Consider the following 26,321-nt stretch of genomic DNA (forward strand, 5'->3'; position numbering starts at 1 on the left):
GTCTGTTTAACTACAGACTTTGTGACATAAAATGAGGATGGCATAAGCTTCCCACTACATATGTTTACCTACCAAATCTTGCTCTTGCTTGCAGTCTGTGTCCTAGCAACTTTAGTATGTGAACATTTCTGACCCGCAGAGCACAGTACAGGGGTTTAAGAACGAAATAGATATGGAATACATAACAGTGATGAAAAAGGTGGCTTGCATTCCATTATTCAACCCCAGTCTCCTTTCTTCTGTAGTCCTTCTTTTACACAAGGCATACAAGTATGAGTTTGTCCATCTTAAAACTCATGAATCAATCCAAATTGCATTATTTGCTGGGCAGTGCTATTTGGAGATGTTGGATCATTTGCTTTTGCTTCAGAGTTTCTCTTGAGCTTCTAAAGACCTGAATGGCAGCGTGGTATTGAGAATTTCTAATTGCCAATATTTGGTGATGACTGGTAAATGCTTTCCTGGTCTTTTCTAACTCTCAAAGTGGAATGCTGTAGCTCTGCTACACTGAGTGTTCATTGTAGAATGCTCACAAAGAAACTGTGGATTACGTTTTCAAGTAAATGAAGCCCCCATGGTCAATTTAAAAAAAATAAAAATTAAGTTATATGAAACACTACTCTTGCTTTTTAATTCTGACTTGATTCAGGCACACAGAATATTCAGTGTTTTCATGAGCATTTCTTCCAATGGCAGCTGTTGTTACAGTACCTTCTGCCTCTGTGCTGCATCTTGCGTTAAGTTGGTTTAGCTTTTTGGTAGACTATATGGCATGTAAGATTGGGGAACTGATTTGGATTAAAAACAACCTTTTTTTTTTTTTTTTTTTTTTGACTTGCTTGTCATTTTGAACCGTTATCAGTCCCATGGCAAAGCTCAACATGTGCTTTCACGAAAAGTATTGGCATTGGTGGGCCAATACAGTACTGGACTGGGGACACGGCTTCCTTTTGCAGGAGGGAATGCTTATGAAATTGGTCTGTTGCATTCCTTATTCAAATCAGATTCTAATTCTTCCTAAAGAAGGATTAGAGAACGTGTGTATTCCTTTTTCCTTCCTTTTCTCCATGCTACCTGTGTATTTTCACTTTCCTTCCTTACATTCCAGTAAAGCAGGTATTTCTCATCTCCAGTGTTTTCTCAAAAAAGCTTGGCTTTCTGGGTAACTCACTCACCTCTAATCTTAATTGCTACTTCAGGAGCATACACAAAAGACGTTTGAGACAATTTTCAGCATTTCTTGACATCTAGATGGTTCCTGAGAGATGCTGAGCATCTGCTAGGGAATGCAAGCTCTGCAGTGCCAGCAGAATGCAGGGCTGGGACCTGGAGCAGGAGAGGGCAGTAAAACAGCCTTCAGGATGTGTAAACCTGCTCTGTAATGACTCCACTGGACTCAGAGAATAAAGTGCCTGAAGAAAGTTGCCTCCTGTGAGAAAGTGTCAGATTGTAGTCCTTGAGGTGATTCTAGGCAGTACTTTGGAAAGCTAACTGTTGTGTACTAAGTTGATCATAGTGAAGGATGTGTTGGAGAGAACTGCTTGGGCTTTATTCTTCCTGGACTTCTGATAGTTTTTGTTTGCATTTTTTTAACAGAGAGAGAACTTGTATTATCACATGAGATTTACTTAAGGTTTCATGCTGCTCCCAGGCTATCGATTGCTGACTTTGGAAGCAGAAAGGGTTTAGTGTTTCCCTGATACTTTCTTAGGAACTCTAGTGTTTGTAGCCTTTCTGTGACTACAAACAGGAATGTGCATTCTGAAGCTCGCTTCCTCCCAGCTGCTCACAGACTCCAGATTTTGGGAACAGAACTCCTCAGGGCTTTTTCCATGTTTCTGCTGATTATGCAACTCAAACTTTAAAATGCTGTCCCTTCAGCATTCTGCTTGTCTGTTTGTAGTTACATGCTGCCAGATTGAACTCAGGCCAGCTGCTGTAGTTTCCTTGGACAGTTGTGGCTAATTCTTCTGGCCTTGTATTCTGCTTTGGTAGGGCTTGTCAGCAAACACAGGGTAAGATCAAATGGTGGCTTCTGGAGGCTCTGGCACCTTTTGGTTTGGTAACTTCTATAGCTTCCTATATGATTGCAACTGGAAAACGTTTCTGCAGTCACCAGTACTCAGAAGCACTGCTGTTCTTGAAAATTTTCATTCTAGGAGCCCCAAAGCATTCTGGATGTTTTTAGGATATTGGAGTTTTGGGTGCTGGTAGAATCACAGGGGATGTTCCAGTGGAAGAAACAGTCTATGCAGACATCGTGGAACGCCAATGTTGGTGTAAGAGTTAAGGAAGAAATTTAGAAAATAGCGATGAATGAAATTTGTTTCAAATAGTGCCCACACGGAGCATCTGCGGTTGTTTTGTTTGAACCTAGGGCTGTCATTACTCCTGGGGATGGGATGCATTTGTCCCGTGGGACAAACTGAGTCCTGAATCAGGGCAAAAGTTCATTAACCTCTTCTGAAAGTGCAGAGCCCAGCTTCTAGAAAATCTTGTCTTCTGGGATGTGGTAGATGAGAATATTTGGTGTTTGCAGTCAGGGTAGTGGAGAGGGCAGGCTTATTCTTGTTAGCAGGAATGATAAGGATCTGCGCAGGGTATGTATTGCAGAAACCTCTCTCTATCCCTTGATCTTAGAGAGTAGAGAAAGGAAGTCACACAGGAGAGAAACTTTGGGAACTGCAGAAACTATTCATCCCTTATGGATGTGCTTATATTCCATGCTTAACAGAGGGCTGAGTCACTATGTTGCTCTAAATTTGCTGCGGAGAGGAGCTGTTAGCGTGCTAAGCTCAAGCCTGTGCCCAAGGGAGGAAGAGCTGGGGGCACAGGGCCAGAAGGGAGATAACTCTGCTGGGCAGGAGTGAATTCCCTCCTACCTGTATGCTGGATTCAAGGAGAGTGGGAGCTGAAAGGCAGTAAATGAGTTGGTTTGCAGTGTGGCTCTGTGACTGCACAGCCTTGAATCCAGACTGTTGTCTGGGACAAATGCACAATTTATACCAGTTTAGACACAGTGCAACTGTTTGTTTGGGTCTGGATTAATGGGGTATTCATTGGTGTCAGATTGCTGGGTAAAAAGTCCGTCAGCTTGCTGTAGGGATGAGCAAGAATCCAGCACAGCCCTTAGCACAAAGGCAATGCATGCTGGAGCAGAAAAAATAAAAACAATACAGTTTCAGATTATTGGAGTTGAATTCTAACTACCTTGAGCCATGATGTATCACAGAATACAAATATGACTGCTTCTGTATCTCAGTAAACTCACCTGTAAATGTCTAGTTTGATAACACACTGCATAGCTTTGTAAATGGCTTTATACATCATTCCTTGCTTGGGGATTTCTTTTTCCTTAGACATTAAATACTAAAGTCTAGCTCGAAACAGTGTGGAGTTTACAAGAAGGCTGACAGGATCACTGGCATCGAGTTGAGTCAAGCTAACTTTTCTCTATGATTTTGTTGTGATAGTAATGCAATCAGGTTGAACTGATGGTGTAAGAGGCCCTTCAGAAGAAGATCCAGACTTAATGTGCAAGCAATTCTGTCATTTCTGTTCCACATTTTGTTGTGCGTTGTTCTCTCTCAGTACCCCTGCTGACCTGTATGCCTTGCAACCTTGCTGTTAAAAACACTTCTGGAGATGGTGGTACTTCTCAGGGACAGCAGGTGCTCCTGAGGCTGCAGATTGTGCACTGTGGAAGGGAGGTGCTACATTGCCATCTTTGGAAGTTTAAGTAAAAGAGACTTCTTCCTTCTGATTTTTAGCATGGAGGACATATGTTTTGTAAGGGCTGCAAGGGCAGCTATTCTTCAGAAGAAGTTAATTTCACTTATGAGGCAGAGGACTAAACAGTTACTGAAGTGCGTTGTGATTACAGATCTCATGTACAAAAGGAACGTACAAAAGTACAAATGCTTTCTAAACAAATTAGGGTTTAATGTCAATTCTACGGAATAGCATTTCAGAGGACCAATGCAACCAGCTACTTCAATTGTAGCCTTCTAATAGAGGTGGGGCAGGTGTGTAGGTGTACTCTTAAGAGAATGGATTTCTAAAAGTGGTTACTTTCTCTTACAGTGTATGTTCAGTACAATTGACTGACTTGTAGACACTCACCAAGTTATTGTTATGTTTAAGTTAGATGTTTGAGAGGGGAATTTAATGTGTTGTTTCAGAAGCGGTTTCTTTGCTGGGCAAGAAAAAAGTGCAATGCTTTTTTCTTCCAGTAACCTGTTGTATTTTTCCCCTGTGCTTAGGCACTCTTAAAGAGAAGTTGCCAAGGCCAGATGAACATTTTAACCATCTCAGACCCTTAGCAAGGGTTAGAATGGACAAGATTTGTAATTTTTCTGTAGTTCCCAAGAAAAATTAGTTTGTAGTCCTGATAGAGAGAAATTGCATAACGGAACTATGTATGCAGGGATTTCTGCCCTTCTGGAAGAGTCCAGACTGCCTTAATCACCTTGGACTGTTTGTTCCATCTTGTTGCGCTAATTCACACTCCTACCTACATTCTGTTTATCTTTCTTTGGCATTGTTCATCCAATCTAAATTCAGACAAGGGGAACAGCTTTTCATCTGTTTGCAAAACATGATTGGTGCCATTAGTCCAATGTGAATAACCATTGTTAACACACTTCTTTTCTTTTGACAGACCAAGTAACAAAAACAGATCTTGAGAATGTGCTGCAGAAGTTCACAGGGGACATAATGCAGGTTCCTCCACTGTAAGTTCCACAACATTCTGAACTCTCCTGTTGGGACTTGCCAACAGGAGTTGGTTATGACAGAAACAATGTAGAGATATTTTGTCAAGAAGGAAGAGGCCATGTAGACTTAGAAGTTAAACATTCGCAACTGCAGGTTGTGCTGCTTTGAACATCCAGCTCAAATGGCAACCTGGAGTCTGGTTTGTTTTTAAAGTAGAATAGCAGTCTTAAGCAGCTCTTGCAGGGCTGGGGGAAGTTCTGTCCTGTCTTCCGGTTAGAAGGGAAAGCCTTGAGAATTCAATTTTAGTTGCGGAACTGGGAGAGGCTTACTAACATCAGCTTGGAAGTTCCTTACATGTCTTCAAGTTAGTTTTCTGAATACTTTAGAGTAGGAATAAATTGTTAGTGATTTAAAATTCCTTAGCTTTACCGTTTTCTTCCAGTCAGGTGAGCCATGGTAACTGGCAGTATGCAAGTGCTTAGCTTGTGACAGATGGCTTTCATGGTGATTTAAACTAATGTGCTTTCCGCTGCATTTGCATTGGCTTGGTTACTGTGGCTCCACTGTGAGCCTTGTAAGGTCAGCAATTCAGGAGGTGTTCTGTTTGTGTGACCTTTTCAAATTACTTTCCAGTAATTTGAGTAAGATCATTTTTGATTTTGTTATAGCTGTCTTTCTGTCAGGGCCAGTGTGGGAGCTTTGGATAAAATTTAATGTTCCGAATGAAATTATTGGTTTATGCTTTCGTCTTGAACACCCCAGAACAAGGCCACATAACCTGACAACTGCTGTTCAGGGAAGACCATAGTCTGAGTAAAGTTGAGCCCAGTGCTCACCCCAACACAGCACTGAAGCATCATGTCCTGTAGACTTCTTAGTGACAGGATGCTACAGGCAGCTGAAAGTATTGTAACTCTTATAGTAACTCCTTGTTTTCATGAACTGGAAACAAGGGATGAAACACCTAAATCTGAGAAACAGTAGGTAAATTGAGGACCGTTCCTTGTTTTCCAGTTTACATAGCTACTGGTGAGTGAGATTTTGTGTCCAAGAGATTTCAGAAGTGCTTGCTAGGTTTAATGTTCTTGTGTGGGAGCATGTAGAGAGGATTAGAAGAGTAAGTGTATGCTGTTGTGGTACAGTATTAACAGGAGGGGAAGCTTGTTCTTTTACAATTGGGTGACACATTTTTCATGCTCTATCTGATCAGCTATTCTGCTTTGAAGAAGGATGGAGAAAGGCTATCAACTCTAATGAAGAGAGGAGAAGCAGTGGAAGCAAAGCCTGCTCGGCCAGTAAGAGTCTACAGCCTCTCTCTCCAGCAGTTCCAGCCACCACTGTTCACACTGGGTAAAGGCCAAAGATTATTACATAGGGTGATGCTACCAGCTTGTTTGTTAGTGCTTATTTACACTCAGAATGGGACTAAGGTATTGAAATTGTTTTCGTTTCCCTCATCTGCTTATTTTGGTGTGAGCCTGTGTGCAGAGACTTTCACTTTGCAGTAAAAGCACCATATTTTGGTTTTAAGTTAAGCTGATTATGTGTAATCTTTCTGTGAGGGAAAATTCTGAGAGGCTGGTCAGCGGATTATTTGCATCTGTCCATGATTTTATGACCTCCAGCTCACTCCTCCTTTCTCAGGTTTTTTTCTTTCTCTTACTTCACCTGACCCATTCTTTTGCCTAGATGCCTAGAGCTGCTGACATCTCTCCCTGTGTATAGGGGCCAGTATCAGCTATTGTCAGGCCTCTTTCTAGTTTGCAGAGGCAGGATCTTACGCTTTCTTCTGTCATACATTAAGAAGCACATTAATAAATCAAAGATCCTGTTGTAAATGTTTCATGCTACTCTGAGGTCTGGATAATCTTTTGCACTGGGGTACTACCTGATTGACCCGCAATCCTCTATTGGACCAGATTGTATATGGTGAGCAGGTTTGAGTGACAGATCTCAGTGCTGTGTTGCTTCAGGCCTTACTTTCTGGTTGGGTGACCAGAAGCTGATCACCGACAGCAGGGGAAGTTAAAGGGGAATTTTTAAATGTCAGCAGCTTTCATTGGAGTTGCCCAAGTCTTAAAAGCATTGAAAGCTATTTTAGGTTATTCCTGAAGTAACTTGGTTTCATCCTTAGAAATATGTAACAACCTTCGGAAACCTTAAAAATGAATCGAACTGAAGCATTTTTAACATACCACAGCAAGTACTTAATTTCTAGTGAGTTAGTTCAGTTGCCATTGTATTTGCCTTCCCTCCTGTCTGGCTTCGCAATCTCACCCGCACATATGTTACAGGATGAATAATTGATGCTGCATCCTATAAATATTTTATCACTGGGTTGTTTGCTCAGTGCGTTTTTACATTTGTTTGGGAGCATGGTCTCTATGTGAAGTAGATTTCACATTCTGCTGGCAATTTACCATGTCACCATTTAACGTTCCAGATATTGAATGTGGTGGCGGCTTTTATGTCAGGAGCCTGGTCAGTGACATTGGCAAAGGTGGGTATGAGGAGGTAAAGAAAGTGATGGTTTTGAGAAGTAATGTGTCTGCTTATAGAAAACTCTTGCTATATATATATTTTTTTGTGTCCAGCCACCAAACACAGGTCCTGTTTTGCAGCTTTTAGTTGCTATCACTTGCTTTTAAGTACTAAAGTATGTTCATTGGGAGCATGAAGGAATGAAGCCTAAATAATTGCTAAAGGGCTCTGGGGGCTGGGGGGATAAAAATGGAGTGAGGAAAAGCACTGAGCAAGAAAATGCAAGGCAAGGTGGGAATCTTTTTTTCCTCTCCTCCATATGTTAAAGCTAACTCAGATTAAGGGTGAGAAGAAGCAGAAGAAAGATTCTGCCTTTTTAAACATTATTCATTGCATTTTGAAAACAGATTGCACACAACGTTACCATGCACATAATAAACCCTGTCTGCTGGAAAGTCTTGTTCATTTGTGATTATTTTTCTAGTGCTTTCTTTTTCCTTCCCCGGTACTGCGAATGGTGTTGCTTTCCCACAGGATTATTTGTCTTGCATCCTATATTTATCAAACTGCATGATGGAGAACAGATAGTCCATTTCAGTATTTTTTATTTATTTATTTTTTATTAAGTGATACATTTGCAGACCAAAAACCAAGCGATGTGAAAGAACCTTGTGAATTTCAATGTTATTGCTTGTGCTTAGGCAAGTCAGGGATTCTTCTGCTATGGCCTCCTGTGTATGCTGGGTTGCATTTAGTCACATAAACACACCAAGATAAAATCTCTTCCCAGCTGGCTCTTCTTCAAAGCATGAAATGCAGAAAAAATCCTTCTGCCCTCTGAGAGAGTGGACAAGAATATTTTTGTACACCCATACGCTTAGGAGTAAGCTCCAGTTGTTCATATCTTTGGTAACTCCTCGTTATGTAATTGTGTCCTATGTGTATTTAACCCATCAGAGGATCTGTTTATATTTCAAATGTTTCCATATCTTAGTTTATGTTATCCTATTGAGTGGCACAGGGATAAGAATGTCAAAATTCTTCTCAAAGGCAAAAATGCTAAGGCCTCTAAGTACATGGAGAATCAGCACGTGGTCCTCATAGTTGCTTGTGAATATGGAATGTCCTGCCCTCATGTCATTTTTCTTTCTAATTTAAATCTGGAAAACTTCCTGACAATTTCTGTCAGATTTTGAACACTTACTACACTGAAAGGTCTATTGAAATCAAAAGAATTCCTTGACTCAGACTTACAGAGATAAGAGTGATGAATCTTCATTTCAAACTAAGCAGAGCAATGAAGAGGGCTACGTATAGAAAAATGAATTAAATTTGACCACGCATTTCTCATAAATTCTCATTTCTCCTGTACTGTAGAACTTTCAACCTGTGCCAGCATACAAGAGCTGACCCGAACCAAACATGGACCGTTTACGCTGGAGGAGCACGCGCTTCATGAAGACAGATGGACAATAGATGAAATTGCACAATCCTTAGAGCATTGCATGTCTCTTTTCCCAGGAGAGCAATCTCATAAAAAATTTAAGACAGAGCTTCCTGAAGAAACTGCTGTGAGCCGTGAAGATAAGTGATAAGTTGGGTCAAGGGAAAAGACTGAATGATTGAGACGTTTTTAGATTGGATTGGGATTGTCTTGCCTTTTGTGTAAATTTACAGGTCTGTGTGAGGAGGGTGACAAAATGCAGTGCGAGACAAATGGTTCTTTTGTTTTCTGGGCTCAAACATGCACTGAAAACATCCAGTGCCTGCTGCTCCCTGCTCTGTTTATTTCTCTCATTACATCCTGTAAATTGTTCTGCCACTGACGTCAAGTCTGCATAAACTTTTAAAGAACTTATAGGGTGCCCTACAGCTGTTGTTATTAAGCCTTCAATAAAAAATTACAAACCTTAGGATTTACTGAATGTGCTCCAAAGAAAACCCCCTTTTTTCCTTGACAGATGCTTCCAAACACTAAGGTACCATGGTGACAGGACTTTCATAGCTGCAAGGGTATATGAATGTGGAGTGGCAATTTGTTTTCTTGAAATCCATTTCAGAAAATGCCCACTTTACTGTAGTTTTTGCTATGCAGATTGTTCTTTCAGTCAAATGTAATCCAGAATGCATTAAACCTAAATGCTGATGTTTCAAGTGAGGTTTGAAATGGTGTTATAAGTGAATAGTTTACAAATTCGAAGAGTCTGTTAAGGTAATTGTTATGTAACTAGTGCTCTGAAAGGTGCATTCATCATTACAGGTATACATATAGTATTCTTGTATGATATCCTACATGTTGATAATCTGTCATTTCAAGTACAGTCAATTTCTATGCCTTTCATAGTAGGGCTTTGGGAGTTGAATTCCGCAAAGCAGGACTTGAAGCTGTGTGGGCAGCAGCAGGGTCCAACATGGAGAGTCTTGAAACCATTTTGGTTTGCTGGGGCAGTGAATGCCTGTTCGATAGTTCGCATATTCAACAGAATTTGGTTCTGGACTACGGCCAGTCCGTTCTCTTACTCTAGTGACTGAATGATGGGAAGACAACATGGGTTATATCTTGTGGGAGTATCTTTCATGGATGTGAAGCTTTGATTTAATGACTCTGTGTTACTCACATTGCTGCTTTCCATGATAAATTGCCTTGATAGCTAATTACCTCCGTTGTATGAAAGAAATAACATTTTAGCCCCAGTTAGAAAATCCACACACTGCATTTTACATCTCTGCACCTTACATAAAGCAGCTTTCTCTATGCGCTGGTGTTATGCAAAATGATTAAGTTTCACCTTTGCTTTCAACTTCAGAAAAGAAGTGAATATCCTGAAGTTTTTATTGCAAGGTACTTTTCCAGACAAGTGTGGTTTTTATTTGTTTGCTACAAAATACGGAACTCAAGTCTCTGCAAGATTAATGAAGCTCTCTTTTGATTGTTTTTGGAGGAGGATAGAGCTTATCTTGTGTTGTCCAGTAAACAGTTTTCTTCTTTTTATGTATTCTTATAAAGAACCTAAGGGGGAAGCATTGAAAATGCCGCACACACATCAGTGTTAGAGCACTGCAGCAGCACCACGCTTAAATGTAGAATGTGGATGAAGTAACTGTGATAAAAAATCTTGATACAAGAAATGGAAGAAGAGTTGTGCTAAGTAAGACTGCAGGGCAATTCTGGGTGTTTCTTTTAGGGATTCTTTGTGGTACTTGGAATTGAAATAGAAAAGAAAAATTGTTTTAAAGAAATAAAGCAGAGAATTTCATTTTTCACGATACTTATCTTGAATCATCAAAGACTTTGGAACACACAGTCTCTTATTGTCCATATCTATCTTTCTTCAGGAACTTAACGTATATTATCCCAGTGATTTTCTAGATGGAATAAGTTCTCATTTTCTGTATGAAGCTTTCTGTGCTTTTAAGAATAGCTCAGTAGATCCAATCCTATTGTTCTACTTGTTCCATCTACTGGGATTGGTTCCTTTACAAAGGAGTGTAACTGAGAAATCTTGCTATTAATAGGGTGCGTGTGTGTTTGTGTGTATATGTGTATATATATAATGCTGTGTCTTGCACATTTCATTTTTCATCCATTTGTTTAATGCTCAGTATGGCTTTCTTGCTGTTCTGTGTGAGACCCCCTGATATTTTTAATTTCAAAGGAAAATATCTTCAGCAGCTTTTAGGTTAGCTTGCTGCTGGTCTCTTGTAATTATTTCCTACAGACCTGTGATCCTGAGAGACTCTATTCTGTAGTTACTTACCTGGGAGAAATGAATTGGTTGTCAAAAGAATGCATCCTGATGAAATCAGCAAGCTATAGTTTGGTCCACAGGTTCTAATGCATGGGAAGACATGGAATGCAGTTGTTCATGTTCAGAAATCCGTGTAAGGAATATAGACAGTGTTACTGAAGACTGATGGCCCTTTCAGTTCATGAACACAACTTCCCTAAAGGCTTTTATTCCTCTGTAGGGAATAGAATTTCACCAGCTCCTGCTTAACCTTTTGTAGGGAGGAGAGAGAGATCATCCACAACCCTAGGTTCTGTCACCTGCTGAAATACTCATAGAACTTTGTATCAAATTAATGAACAGTCTCTTTCCAGATGAATTGTGTTATACTGTGGAAGCTATTTCACTTACAACTTGGCTAGAGAGTGTGCTTGGTTGTAGCTGTGAATGGCCAGATAGCATGCAAAGTGATGGCAGACTTAAGATAGCTGTCTTTAGACAGTGTGGCATAAAACCATGAGCAAGTAATGCAATAACAGCTTATTTTTTTGTGACCACAGGTGAGTATCAGGCCTGTTTCAGCCCTAATCAGTTGAGATTCTTCCCATTGTCTTTCCTGGGTGCTCAGCCTCAGAAGTGTGCTTTTTCCTGAGTAACTGCTTTAGTGAGTTTTTCCCTTTGAGTCATTAGACCAATGAGTAGTAGCCAGAAGGCCACTGAAATATAAACAAATAGCTTTTTTTAGATGTGTTTTAATGAGTGTGTAACCCCGTATCTTGAAACTTTCCAGATCTGAAAGTGTTGTGTTCCCATGGGAACCTAGGGAAATATTCTTGATTTAACTCCTTATTAAGATGCACGTCCTTGAGGTATGAGCCTTAGGAACTGTGATACATCCACAGGAAGACTTGAGCTTTCCCAGAAGGAAATCATAGATCTTGTTTACTGACAGTCATGATATCTGAAGAGTAAGGGGCATTTAAAGTGAGAGGAAAAAGAGCAGATACGGTTTTTCTGAGACCAGTAGAAAAGTTGGTACCAGGTGCCCAGCTGAGAGTATTTTATGTACGAAAGGTAGTTAGGAATTGTGTGCTGTTCTGTCCATAAAATATGCATGTCTCTGTGATTTACTACTGAAGTACTTCAGTGACGCAGGCTTGAGGATTTGTGTCATTTTGATGAGCATTGTTCATGGAGAAAATCCTGTTTCGGAAAAAAAAATGATCCTGCATTTTGACATGAATGTTTTCCCTCTTGAGTTAGGATTCGTGATCTTTAGTCCCCAGCATATTATGCTCCTTTAGTCTGGCCTTGTCTCTGCTGCCAGTGCTGGTGCTGCTTCAATGAGGCTGATGATGGCTTTGTCATTTATCTCCTCCTAATGTCCCTGCTGGGCAGGGTCTCTTTCTTCCTGCTTTAAATGGTAGCTTTTCTATGTGCGTTGTAATATTTTTCTGCTGCCAGCATGCTGAGCACTTTTTACATGTTTTTAAGTAAGATCAATAGGATCTTTTTTCTTTTTTCTTTAACACATATTCATCAAGCCAGAGCCATTAGTGAAATATTCTAGGAGCGCTTTCATCAATAACTAACATTTAGCATCTTGCCCTGCAGTACTGTTTTTGATTTATATGTTTATTAGAAGAAAATAAAGTCAGACAACTTTGAATGGCTCAACAGATTTTGGGGTACCTTAGAATTTTGTATTCTTATTTTTGGTGTAATAAATGGTCGAGTTGCTGTTTCAGTGTGAATGCCTCTAATAATGTAATGGCTGGGATCATTTCTGGGTTGCTTGGCAGAGTCAAGGAATTGGTTGGCAATACTACTCCTTTTATTAAAAGCCATTATGGAAAACAAAGTGAAGGTGTGTGTGTGTGTGCATGTGTAACACCACCTGAGGGATGTCCTATAGACAGTGAATGGGTTCAGGCTGTCTGTGGGTAAAATTGCTGTCCCTGTTAACCATCATACATTGTTTCTAATAGGCTTCTTCTAATTTGCTTCTTTGTGAGACCTGGTTAAGGAAATCACCAGTATTTGAGAGCACCTCAGACAAGCAGGGTTATCACCAGAATGCTTATGCATTGGTTTGGAGCAATGAGATTGCTGTCTTTTCTCATTGTCTCTGAGATCAGCCATGGACTCAGACAGGTGTCCAACAGGCACAGCAAGATGGTGGTAATTGGCAGTGGGAGGTTTCAGTGCTTGGGACCAGAAATGCTTTGTGAAAACACAGAGCTGCACTGCATCAAGAAAACCTTACTTTTTCCAGTCCTCTTTATGAAGATGTGCTGGGGACACTGCAGTGTCTCATAGAATCTGTTAACATAGGATGCTAGAGGAAAGCCTGGAAGAAGTGGAGTCAAATCAAATCAGCGTCCTCTCCCTAACTTTTCCAAATCACTCTGCTTTCTGTGTTGTGAGCTGTAAAACAATGCTGTGATGCTAGAAAAGGGCACGTGTGGCTTCTTCCAGAAGACATTAGTAACTGAGAGTGGGAGTAGAAATGAGGCAGTAGAATTGGTAGCACAAACACACACGTCCCTGCAGCTTACGAAGTAGACCTCTTACCAGATTTGTTTGTCTTAGGTTACAGCTCTGTGCCTGGCTTTCCTATTTGCATCTCATTAACTCCTCAAATGCTTGAAACATTTGCCTTAAAATGCTCTCATCCTCTCTTGAATTCTTTTCCAGGTACAAGAGGGCAGTGGGAAAGCATGGAGCAAAGATGCTGTGTAGCTTAGGGGGGAGGGAGGACAAAAAAACTGGTAACAAAGTAGAGCTGAAAATGATGAGGTCTTTTTGACCCATTCCTAACACTGCTCTTTTCCTAGGAAAGACATAGTCCAGGATGCTTCAGTGCTCTTTCTCAGGGACATAGGTTTATTTTTGATCTTTCAGAATTAAGTACTTCAAAGTCAGATCTGCAGCTGAGCGTATGCATTAAAAACATCATTTCACAGATGTCAGACTACTTTTAGTGGCTTCAGAGCATAATTTCATAGTTCAAACGGGGCAGGGTGGGGGGCAGATCTAGAAGAGGAACGACAAGGGGTGAACGCATATTTCCGTTATTACACTTTGGAATAGATGAACTCATTTTGGGCAATCATGAAAGAAAATATATTAAGTATTATAAAGCAGGAAAGGTAAAGGGAGGATGCCATTTTTACTAGCCTTTCTGTTTCTTTAAGCACATAAAGCAATTAGCTTAAACACCTCATTTCAAAGCTTAAGAAGCTTCTAAGTAGAAATGCATAATAGAGGTTGTTACTGTATACTGATGTGAGAGGAAGCATTTATTTTCATTTCAGCAGCTGAAAAGATAGCTTTCTCTGATGCCCTTCAAAAGGCAGCAACATTTCACTGTTTTTGTTTTGCTTATATTGAATTGCAATAAATCCTCAGCGCGGCTTATTCTGTGGCGAGCAGTATGTCAGTGCTGAGTCCCTGTCTGCAGCTGGCTTTCTTAGGGGCCAACAAAGCCATTTCAAGTTCTGCAGGTACAGAATGTGCATTCGCAGTGTAGATGGAACATTGTGTACAAACACTAAACATACTTAGATTACAGAGTATTAGTCCTGTGTTGGTTGGTTGTTGTTTTTTTTTGTTTTGTTTTGTTTTGTTTTTTGCTATGCAGATTGCTCATTCAGTAGACTGCTATCCAGAATGCATGAAGACTATCTGCTGCTGTGCTGCTTTGTATACAGTTCCTTCGTAGCTTTATACTCTCATTTGACAAAGGGCACTGGCAGACTATTGGTTTCTTGTCAGGGTGATTCATTTAACCCAGCTGCTCGCCCGCAGAGTGACTGCTGCCTTTAACCATTGTGTTTGCTGGCTATAATCCTTAGCCATGTCTGCCCCTCTGCCAGCAGAAAGGAGTGCATGTCTTCTCCTCTGTCCCACCCGTGAGCCTTCTCATGGACCAGCACAGCGATGTGCGCTGCTGGTGGTGTCTTTGTGCAGGTAGGCGAGATGAGTAATGAGATGCTCATGTGTCTCCTGGTGGTGCTCAGCCACCTCTGGCGAAGGCAGAGCAGACAGTGGTATGGCAGTGCTCTGTACTGCAAAGGGTCAGCATGGTGTGTAAGGGAAGCAGGTAACTTAAAGCATGTGGGCATGTGGTGTTTCACTTGCTTCAGTGAGAGAACTCCCACCTCACTTCAGTAAGTTACATACATTATTACTCACTGAATTATGTGTTTAATTTTCACCTTTTCACCTTTTTTTTTTTTTTTTTGGTGAAATGCAAACAAATGGGGTGAAAAATGGTATTTCTTTTTGCAGGGGGAAAGGGAGAATAAATATTAATGATGTGGCATGTTCCTTAGAGTTGTTCTGCATCTGATGAATATGTAACAGTTCTGTTTTCTACTTAAAACTTAAAAATTGTCAGAATAGAATTAGTGTTACATCTTAGAAATGTGTTTATCTGGGAAATGCATTTGTTTCTCTAGAGACTGCTATTAAAAGTTGTGCAGAATGAATAGACCTGTTTGCTGAGTGTGTTAGTGATTTGTTTCTAGGGCCAGGAATGTGTAACTTCTGCTGGGTTGTGTAGAGTTGCCTTGCACCAGTTTTGTTGGTTCTATGCTGAGGATATTGTTTACTACTGGAAAGAACAGCATGTTCATACAGCTGGAGCTGGTGTTCAGCTGCTCCATTTTGTATCAGTGGAAACAGCAGAACTCATTCCCACTCTCCCTCACCTTTTAGGTTTTATGGCTGCACATAAGGACCATGGCACACCAGGGTAGCCTGCCCTGTGTGTGCTATCTGATGCACACCAACCCTGGTGGCATTCCAGGGCTGTGCCTGTTGGATTACAGGAGAGAAGCCCCCACCTTGTTGCTGTATCAGTAGGAAATTTCTCCCCTTTCCTTCACTCAAGGTGCTCCCTCTATCCATCTCACAAAGCCTCCACTTCAGTCCCTTCCAGTGGTTCTTGAAGTGTCTACATCTGGCAGCACTGGGGATGCTGCTAACTGCAGGTCTGGTGAGTGAAATCCTAGCCAGGAGCAGCTGGTACTGAATGGGAGAGCCAATGAGACTTCTTGGTACGGCAAGAAAAATGGCCAGTTTCTGAGAAGCGGTGTGGTGTGCACCTGGGATCAGTGCTTTGGTTTTCTGAAGTGTGCATAGTGCTTGGCTGAGCTCTTCATCCACAGTGTCACAGATCTCAGGAAGGTGGTTTTATTGCTCAGGTGTGGTTGCACATTTTGGGAAGCTCAGTTAATACAGCATTTGGTTATTTCCTGGCAACCTGCAAGTGTTGCAAATCTGGATAAAGCACAACAGGTAACCAGCAAAGCTGGAACTCTCACTGCTATGTGTGGTTCTGAAGAAGTCAGGAAGGATCCTCGCAGGTTCCTTTCTGTGTGGCTCAGGAGTGATGCTGAGGATAAGGAATTTATTTAAGGAATAGATGGGAAACAATCTTCTGTCTTCCTGCTAGTGCCTTTAATTCTTCAGTGAGGAAAGTGTTTCAACAGTGTTCATTTTGAAGTAAAGGTCAGTCCAGTAACTTTTTAATTATATGTAAGCCATGCAGTGTACTCCTTCTTCCATGCCAAGGAGAGCCCTTCCTTGTATTGGCCTGTTTTCTTTGTGTCAGAATCTGATTTAAATATGCTCTGATACTGTTTCAGTGGCCCCTGATAACTTGGGGAGGAGTTCCTTAGCCTAAGAGGTGCTCGTGGTGTATGGGGCAGGTTTGTTCTTGCCTTTACAATGTATGGTCTGTGCTCTGAGCATCAGCCCAGCTGTTCTGAATGGGAAATGGGGGGCTCAACCTGAGCACAGCTGCTTTCATTCTTCTGATGAATATGAAAAGCCTTACAAAAGTGAATAGGAAAGAATGACTTGAAAGAGGGGAAAAAAATGTGTTTAGAAACCTTTACTTTGAAAAATAAGCCTGTCAGCGATCTTGCAGGGTCACCAGGGAGCTTCTCCAAAGTGTGAGTTCGTGCCCATGGAGAAAGGATGATCCTCAACTTTCTGTTGGCACCACATGGGGTGTGGGGTGAGTGCTGACAGAGGGTTGGCTGGGGTTCCCTTTGCTACCAGCTGGAGGTGCCAGAGCTGCCCTGCAGCTGGCTCAGCGTGAAGGATCCAGGTTAACTCTGTGGACGGATGCATCTGATCAGAGGGCACCAGATGTGCTGGACACAGGGGTACTCAATTAAAAGATGTGTGAGGAAAGGCAATTTTTTTTTTCTTTTTCTTTTTCTTTTTTTTTTTTTCTTTAGAAACTTGTTGTCTTAGAAGTTATCTGGCTTTGGTTGGTCAAACGTGCACATCTGTGCAATCTATTGCAGGCTGACGTCAGAGTGAAAAGCAAAACTCAGCTCATGGGTCTGAACTGCTGGTGCTTAATTGAAGAACTGTCAGTGTCATAGGCAGCACCATGTAAAGGCTCCTTCTGAGTTTTAATTAATACTCAGCTGCTCATCTTCTTTCACTTCATCTGCCCAGACACATATCACAAAGGGCAAGCCCTGAAAATGAAGATACAATTATGCTTTAATTTAAAAAGCAAACTGTAGAGTTGGTAGCATTGACTCCTGCTCACAGTGCTGTCAAACTTTGCTTTAACTCAATTATTGAGGCATTTGGTTCATTTAGAATAGGTTCGAGCATGTGAATGTGAAATAGCATTGATGTGAAACATGCAGTGTTCCTTCGCAGACGATGTAAGTATCCACAGCAGTCAATCATAGTTATCTCTCTATGTATTTTCCAGCTTAAATAAAAATAAATAAATAAATAATAAAACCACACACAGGCTTATCAGGAGTGGAAACAAGCTCCAGATTGGTGTTTGTGGATGTGAACTCAAACTGAAATGATGCTCAACAGAGCGCTTTGTAGGGCTGAGATGAACAGCAAGCCACTTGGCTTCTACCTCTTGTCACCCAGAGGAAATGTTACTGGCAATGTAATTTAGGACTCACGTATGCTGATTGGAAGTGTTTGCTGTTGTTGTAGGGCAGGAAAACAAGCTCTTTTTTTTTTTTTTTTTTTTTTTTTTTTTTTTTTTTTTTTCTTGCAAGTAGTTTTAAAACATTTCTGACTGTAGGTCATAGTTTGACATTATGTGCTTTAAATAACAAAATGCCTTCAACCGGAGTGTGAAAAAGCCAAATTTGATCAGGACATCATTTTCAGAGCAGTGCTCCCTTCACGCATTAATTAAGTGTGAAGTATTTTCTGGTCTACTCTCAACCTTAAATCAGCTTTGATCAATTCTGCTGCAAGTTTTCAGTGTAATGTCCAGATTTTTCCCTTGGCTTACTATTATTCCAGATTTACATGGGTGTAAATTCATCCGTGAGAACTTGGAATCCCAAAAGCATTCACTAAACTCATTTTACATGAATATGTCTAAGTTGATCTTCATTTAAAGTTCTCTCCCATTTGCTTACATGTAGTGGTAGAGAAGGAATGCAGGAAAGCTGTCCCATTGGTTGGCAGGTGAGAATTAGTTCTGAAGGAAGCCCAGTGCCTCCAGGAATGTCTTTCTAGCAGCAGACTGATCTCTGCAGATTACTCTTTGGAGTTATTTTGAATCAGCCTCTCCTTAGGCTGTGCTGGTTAGAAGTACCCGTTATCTTCAATCGTGTTCACCTTACAACTTTAAAGCATAATTGAGGGCATTATTTCAAAGCACAGTGCTTTCTGAATCTCCGTTTCCAAGAAGGGGTTTCACATTTCAACAAGAACTCTTCTGATGCAGTGAACCCTGGCCTGTGTCCTGGTTTTGTGAAGGTAAATCTGAGCTGCGAAGGCTCTGGCCTTCTTTACAATGTTTAGATGAAAAATACTTCAGTATTTCATCAAAATGTAGATGAAACTTAACTCTGTGTTTTATTATTTTCTTTGAAGGAGAAACTTGCGAAGAAATCATTCCATAAGCAATTCCTTCTTGCCTGCCCTGCTGAAGGAATTCAGGCACAAAGGCTGTGTTTCCATTGCTCTTACATGGGGGTATTGACACAACTTGCAAATGCTAAGAGAAGACTGCGCCCCAACAAGGTGGTAAGGTGCCAGTGGATTTGCATAGAATCCTAAGATGGCTGAGATTGGAAGGGTCTTCAAAGATCACCCAGTCCCACCACTGCCATGGGTTGGGTGCCTCCCACCAGATCAGCCCCCAAAGTCCCACCCAACCTGACCCTGAGCACCCCAGAGAAGGGGTATCCACAGCTCTATGGGCAGCACTGCCCATGCCTCACTGCCTCTGAGTAAAGGTTTTCCTAATACTTAATTTAAACCTCCCCTCTTTCAGTTTATAGACACTTCCTCTTCTCCTGTCACTATTAGAGCATGTAGAATGTCAGTATTTGAGATAGAGGTCTCCTGCAGCGTTGTGGTTGCACCTGTGTAGCAACAGCTGTGCTAAGCCTCCCATGCTCCATGAGATTCTATCATGCGAAGCTCAATCACAACACCAGATTCTCTGGTAGAGATATTTTGTTTTAATTTTTTTTTTTTTTTTTACAATAATACTGGAGCATACCAAGGCTGAGGGGTTTTTTGTGTCTCTTTGTAGATGCTCAGACAGTGAAGATGCTGACCAGCCAATTGTATCTGACAGTGCTGTTGGAAATGAGTCTCTTTTCTGCCTTTTCCTCTGCATACTGCCCTAGTTTCCTCCCAGCAGCTGCACAGCGTGGCACCAGCAGTGCAATTCAGATCTAAATTTATGAATGTCTGCTACAGTGTGAGTTGTGCCCCTATGTGCTGCTTGTTCTCGTGCATCATAAAGCAGCAGGAAAATAACAAAGCTGATGGAAAGAAGGCACAGGAATGTAATGATGGTGGAAAGTACATTTGCACATTTAGTCATCTAAGAAAAAATGTATTAAAGATTCTGAAGGAGTGCAGAAAGGTTGATGCTGCAGAGAGTGGCTTAGGGAGCTTGGAAGGGACTGTTTATGAAGGCATTGCTGCCACTTGGTCAGAACATCGGCAGTCCTGTGCTCTACCTGGAACTGTAGTTGACACTGCTGATAACCTGGGAGGTAGATACAATGAAGGGCTTGAAATTTTTAAGGGGAAAAAGCCATCTGAATACTTTCAAAAATCTCAACCACTGACACTCACAATCCTTTTATGAATTGTTCCATGCACTGATTAGAGCTGACCTGTTCAGGGTGCAGCCATCACTCACCTGCAGCATGTTTCCTTGCCACATCTCTTGCAGCAGTGCTATTTCCCCGACTCAGCACTTAGAATGTGCTTTGGAGAGCTCTGCTTTATAATTCTCTCCTTCTCTCTGCTTTACTATTTCCATGCACATTTGTTTTCTTTCCTTTGTCAATGCTTGGCATTATGTTTTCTTTCTTCTTCTTGTTGCTGTATGAGCCCTAGCAGCTGGATTCCCACTTACCTGTGTTTCTTTTTGTATTGCCTGCTTTTCCCCTTAATGAGCGGTGCACTCCATAGTTTTTCCTGTGCAGTATAGGTGATTGGCAGATATTCTCCAGTCTTCTCTTAAATTTTGCTATCCTTAGCTATACTGTTGTTATTTACTACTTATTTTCCCCTCCAAAAAGTTGGCCTCCTAAAAGAAAAACAGGGTTTTGGTTGCATTAGACATTGCACCGGGGGAGTGAGAATGGGACCTTTGTGAAGAAGCTGGAATGTGACCAAAGGACAGAGGGAAGGTGGGGTGTTAAGGTGATGGAGCTGTGCTGGTTGGTGTGCCTGGGAAATGTCCTGACACCCAATCACACCTCTAACACTGTGTGCTGGTACACAGCCCTCTGGTCCTAGAAGAATTGAGATGGACACAGGAGGGTTGGTTCCTAAAGATGTTATTGCAAAGACATTTGCTGTGTGTAGCTGTGTCCTTGCTGATTGTAAGAACAAATGAGGACACAATAGGCTAGCATCCATGAGTACCCATCAGAAAGGTGGTGATGGGCACAGCAAAGATGGGAAGAACTGGTAGGAAGGTTTTGTGAGTGGGAGATGCTGAACTCTCTTTTAGTTGAAGAAGATTGCTGGCTGGCTGTGATGTATTATTGGGCTCTGATTTTGCTTGAAACAAACACCTAGATTCGCCTATCTAGGTTAGGCCTGAGTCATCAACAGAAATGAATGTGCTATTTGTGCTTTTTGCAGACAAGATTGCCCAGAGATAAAGCACTGACACACAAGGGACCATAAATGACATCTCATGGTGACCCTCTTTTCACTTTTTCTCCCTTCCAGACATGGAGAGGGAGATGGGCATCCTCACAAAAATATACTGAAGGAGCAATTACTGATTTTTAAACAGCTGGAGATGCTATTGCTCCCCTCCCCTCCCTTCTTGTTTTCTTCATTTCTTTACATTCATTTATTTTCAGTGCTTCCTTGCCAGCTCACTACTTATTCCAGGTATTCCTGTTGACTTTATGCTGCAGCTCCCCAGAGCTTCTCACTCACTGCTTTGTGCCTCCACTGCTCTCTCTCCAGCACCTCCCTCTTTCCAGGCTCTATTTCCCTTCTTTGAATTGCTATCTGAGAGGTTTGTCTGTACTTTTTCCCTCTTTGCAGGCTTGGAGAGGTGGGGGCATCTTCCATTATAAGAAGGAGCTATCTGTGGGCAGGTACCCTACCTCTGACAAGGCCAGGGAGCTGCATTTTCATGTGTGATGTCCCTTATCTCTGCTGGTAGGAGGCAGTTTGCCATTTCAGGGTGACACAGGGAGCCGTAGTCTTAAATTTTGAGTTATAGATGTCAGCAGTGGTTACCAGGGAAACTTCTAAAATTACCCTGGTGATGTCTCCTCTCAGATACTACATCAGATCTCCAGCAAATGGCACTGAGTGAGCAGGCACAGGCTGAGGAAGCATCACCCTGTAAGGCTCCTGGAGGCTGTACTTGCAAGTAAGATAAAAAATCCCCTAAAACTTGAGGGCGATGCAGGGTCGGCAGTTCTGCAATCCTGAATCCACAAAGGAGCATGAAGGAAACATGAAACATTGATTCCATTGAATTTCCATAAGACAGTATCTTTAACAGACTTGTGTTTGTTAACCTCTTTTTTAGGTTTTATGGTTTGGTATTTAAACAACAGTCAGAGAGCGGTTGCTTCCAACAGCTGACTGACAAAACCTGTAACTCATGGCTAGGAACCTACATGCGTGGAGATGCTGTGCTTCCCCAAACCCCTAAACACCAAAGAGGGTAGAAGGATAGAAATGCACTCATGAATTTAATGCATGCTAACCAAAAACCTGTAAAACTACAAGTTCCATTTGCATTAGAGCATGTTCTCCAGCTATAATGCTCTGCTGCCTTCTCTTCCTTAGTAAGTCTGAGACACAGTACTGGAGATTGGGGTAATTGGATCCCTTCGTGTTTTCCCTGTCCTTGTTCTCAGTTTTTGGCAATTGCTGTTCATTGCTGTCACGCAGTGGTCAGAAGTAATTCATTGAGTTGGATGGCCTTGGGTGTGCTAAGCCAGGCTTATGGCTGACAAACATCTGCCCTTCCTGGAACTGCTGGGTGGGCTTGGATGAGCTACCCTGTCCCTGTGCCTGCCAGCCTGCTGGGAGCCATGCAAACAGTATTTCCTAAATTCTGCACAGCCAATTTATGCATATGTTATTTTTCTCTTTGCTCATATAAGGCTCTGCTTTGAAGTACAAGCTTTTCTCAAGGGAAATATGTATGGAAGTTGCTCCCAAAGTAATGCCTCCTGTTTATTGTCATGGAACTACAACAGCTACGAAGAGCATGATCACGCTATTTGGTACAGAAAGTTCTCAGCTATGAAACACTATTTTTCATCATAGTCACCACCATCAGCTTTGCATTGTCACCAGTGATGAAGAGCCTGCATGTTACACTCATCAAAATCTGCATGTCTATTCAAAATGTGGCTTGGCTTTCACATCAGTGTTGCCAAAGATGAAATGCACCATCCACTGCCTCGCTGTGCTTGTGTCCAATGTTTGGTCTCTGCACACATTCACAAGCACCAGTGACTGTCAGTGTGTACCATTTTTCGTCAAAGAGGAATTCAGTGGCTCACCTTTGCTTCCTGCCCACTTCCATGTCAGACACCATTGTGTTACACTGCCCCTTTGCTGCTCTATCACATGGTAATGAAATGTCATGGGATACTAATGGGAAGGTTCAACCTCTACTGCTATAATGTCAATATCCACCTCTGTTATTGCAGTACAATGTCATAACATAGGAGGCATTACTTTTGGAGCAGCCCCGTATATTCCATGCTATTAACTGGAATAAATGTTTGTATACAGTGCGACTTCACTTTCAAAAAATGCATTGGCTGGCCAGTTAAGCCACGTATGTATATTATCTGATAACAAATATTGGATCAATCTCTTGAACCAATAACAACTAAGATGTAATACGTGGCTCAGATGTCTTACTGCATGGGGCTGGCTGTGCTGTTGGTGCATTCTTGGGCTGACTTTGATGGCTTTTGTGCAAGCACTCTGAGGCCATAATCTAAACATCTGAGGAATGTGCACAGAAATACGCGGCACATGCAGCTGTGACAGATAATTGGCCAACCTCAGAACTTGGGAACGTGCTGCTGAGAGAACCTGATTGCTCTGCTGAAATGGATCCATAAAGTGAGCAGGTAATTAATCACCATATGATTAATCAAAAGCTCATTGCTGTGGATGCTGTGCATGAAACAATAAATGCCTTAAGTAGCAAATTCCTACGGGGTTGTGAGGAAGTTCTGCCAGCTGCTGCAGTGTGCAGAGCAGTGGCACTGCAGGTTTGCAGAGCTGGAGGGCTGCTCTGGCTTCAGTATGGCTGGAAGAGTACATTGCCTCTGTGAAGTTTTGTTCCTTTTGGGTTCAGTGCATCAGGATCTGCTGGCAGAGAGCGTGTGTGCAAACCTGGTCCTGCAGAGCTGGTGCACAGGGAGAGAAGCTTGTGGCTGTAGGAGTAGCTTGGTGGTTGCTGGTGTCCTTCTTCTGTGTATCCTCTTGTTTCACCTGGACTATGTTTACTTTTGATTATTCTTATAGTGAGAAGCTGTGTCCTGAAAACCTCATCATTTTAAGTCAGGTATGTTCCAGTGTTGTTTTTCTGCAGCAGACATCTACTGATGGCAGCCAGTTCCCTGCCTGAGCAGCAGCTGACACAGATCAGCAATTCTGAAGAGCTGCAGGCATGTTTAATGAGATGTAGAGCAGCTCATCATTGCTCTGAACTCACCGAGACTGCCACGCTGGCAGCCAGAAGGGAAGGTCAAATGCAAGTTTTTGGGGTTTGGTGGCACAGTGGTAAGCAGCTGTTTGTAGGATGGTAGCAAGCAGAGCTGCTCAGCAATGTGTGACCCAACCCCATAATTCTGGGACCTGCCCAAGAGCATTTGTTGCAGAGGAGTTGGGCCAGATGACCTTTTAAAAGTCCCTTCCAACTCACGTGATACTTTGCTTCTTTGATTTTCTGCCATTGCCTCACGGTGTCTCTCCTGGTAAAGGGCAGCTGAAGTGCCATGCTCCTGTTCCTCTGAGAAGCAAAGCTGCAACTGAAAGAGAAGTGGAGAATGCTTTTCCTTACCTCCCAAACAAGCCCAGCAGGGGATGTAGGCATTTGCAGCATCGTGTGCATTTCCTCACTCATAAATTTCATTTTAGGTGTAGTTATTTGCAGTACTGTGATGGCGACAGTAAACGTACAAAGGCATTCAAAGAAAACTTGCAGTTCTTAATTTAGATCTTACTTTTACTCTTTAATCTTCACAGAGATGTGGAAAAGGACAACAAAACTGAGGGTGAGTTTATTGTAAGATATTCCCATTTCATTCAGGTTGTGTTTAATGAGCAGTCAGTGAGCGAGTTTACATATGTTAAATATTTATTTTTCTTCTGTGGAGCTGAATACGCTCACATTGCTGCCAGATCACTAATTGGGTAACTGCGGGTGCTCAGGGCATTTCTGAAGCAGTGGTTTTATCCACGGTCCTCATCTCATTAAGGGTTTTACTGTTCGTGTTCCAAAGTCGTGAATTCTCCAGCTGGGGCTGGGGCTTTGATACATTGTCATTCTGTACGCCTGAATCGTAACTTCATTACCTCTGAGTAATAAGAAATTGTCAGCTTGCATTTTCTTTACCTTTCCACAGCACAAGTTTCTTTTTGTTTTCAGTGTTTGCAAACTGAGGATTTTGTTGCTGTCAGTGGGTTTCCTGCAGGCCGATCTGGCAGCAGGAGCGGGGCTGGGAGCTGGTGGGATGTGTGTGATTTCTTGCTGCTCCTCTGTCTCTAACTTCTGTGCTCAGAGATCTGTGGGGAAGAGTTCTTGGATCCTCACAGTGTCTGAGTTATGTCTGCACAGATTGGCCTTGGATTGTCTTGAGAAGAAGGGACAAGACAGAACAAGAGGTGATGGCTTTCAGTTGTACCACAGAAGGTTCAAGCTGGGTATTAGGATCAATTTCTTCTCAGAAAGAGTGATGGTGCATTGGCACAGGCTGCCCAGGGAGGTGGTGTTGTCACCATCCCTGGAGGTGTTCAATAGAAGTGCAAATGTGGTGCTGAGAGACATGAGGTCAAGACCAGCTGCAGACTTGTGTTGATGGTTGGACTAGATGATCTTATCGGTCTTCCAACCTTGATGATGCTGTGATTATATGAAAACTCAAGTGGTGATGGACAGTCCCAGCAACCTTCTCTACCCCTAGTTTTTGGGCTGTTCTTCCAACAGAACCAATCCCCATTTCCAGTCTGGCCTCTGTGGGGACCATATCCTCTTATCCTGGTTGGATTGAGCTCTGCCCCCTCAAGCTGCTAAGGGAAGCAGATTCAGCTTTGAGGGTGGTACCTGGCTTATCAAGAAAAGCAGATTCAACCTGTTGTAGCTGAACCTTACATCTCCTGTTTAAATTCTACTCTGCTTAATTCAAAAAAACAGTGAGATATGAGGGCTATTCTGAAGGTAATGCCTTCTGTGTTATGATGTTGGACTACAAAATCAGAGGTGGATGTTGGTGGTGTGGCAGTAGAGACTGAACCTTCCCACCAACATCCCATTACATTTTGCTGCCATGTAACAGTGCAGCAGAGCAGCAGTCTGACACAATGGCATCTGACTTGGAAGCATGCAGGAAGCAAAGGTGTGCCATTGAATTCCTCCATGTGAAAAAAATGGCACCCATTGGCAGTCATTGGTGCTTGTGAACATGTATGGAGACCAAACTGGGGATGTGAGCACAGTGAGTGATGGGTGGTGTGCTTCATCTGTGGTGACAGTGGGTGACTTCCATTGGTTCAGATTTTGACAAGTGTGACATGCAGGCTCCTGTTCATCACTGGTGAAAATGCATAGCAGATAGTTGTGACTAAGTTGGAAAATAGTGTTTTATAGCTGTGAATTTGCTCTATCAAATAGCATGATTGTGC

At 42.0% G+C, this 26,321-nt stretch overlaps 1 protein-coding gene across 1 annotated transcript in view; it reads left to right on the forward strand.

Annotated features, from left to right (window-relative positions):
* TRUB1 (TruB pseudouridine synthase family member 1) overlaps positions 1-15,212 on the forward strand; it is a 31,994-nt gene extending 16,782 nt beyond the window's left edge. The window contains exons 5-8 of the mRNA XM_072340459.1: positions 4,661-4,733; positions 5,927-6,066; positions 7,160-7,216; positions 8,575-15,212. Of these exons, the coding sequence (XP_072196560.1) occupies positions 4,661-4,733; positions 5,927-6,066; positions 7,160-7,216; positions 8,575-8,789 (485 nt within the window). The 3' untranslated portion in view covers positions 8,790-15,212. The remainder of the gene's footprint in view (positions 1-4,660; positions 4,734-5,926; positions 6,067-7,159; positions 7,217-8,574) is intronic.
* The last annotated feature ends 11,109 nt before the right edge of the window (positions 15,213-26,321 follow it).

The sequence above is a fragment of the Excalfactoria chinensis genome, chromosome 6 (genome assembly GCF_039878825.1).
Source record: "Excalfactoria chinensis isolate bCotChi1 chromosome 6, bCotChi1.hap2, whole genome shotgun sequence".
Classification (NCBI taxonomy): Eukaryota; Metazoa; Chordata; class Aves; order Galliformes; family Phasianidae; genus Excalfactoria; species Excalfactoria chinensis.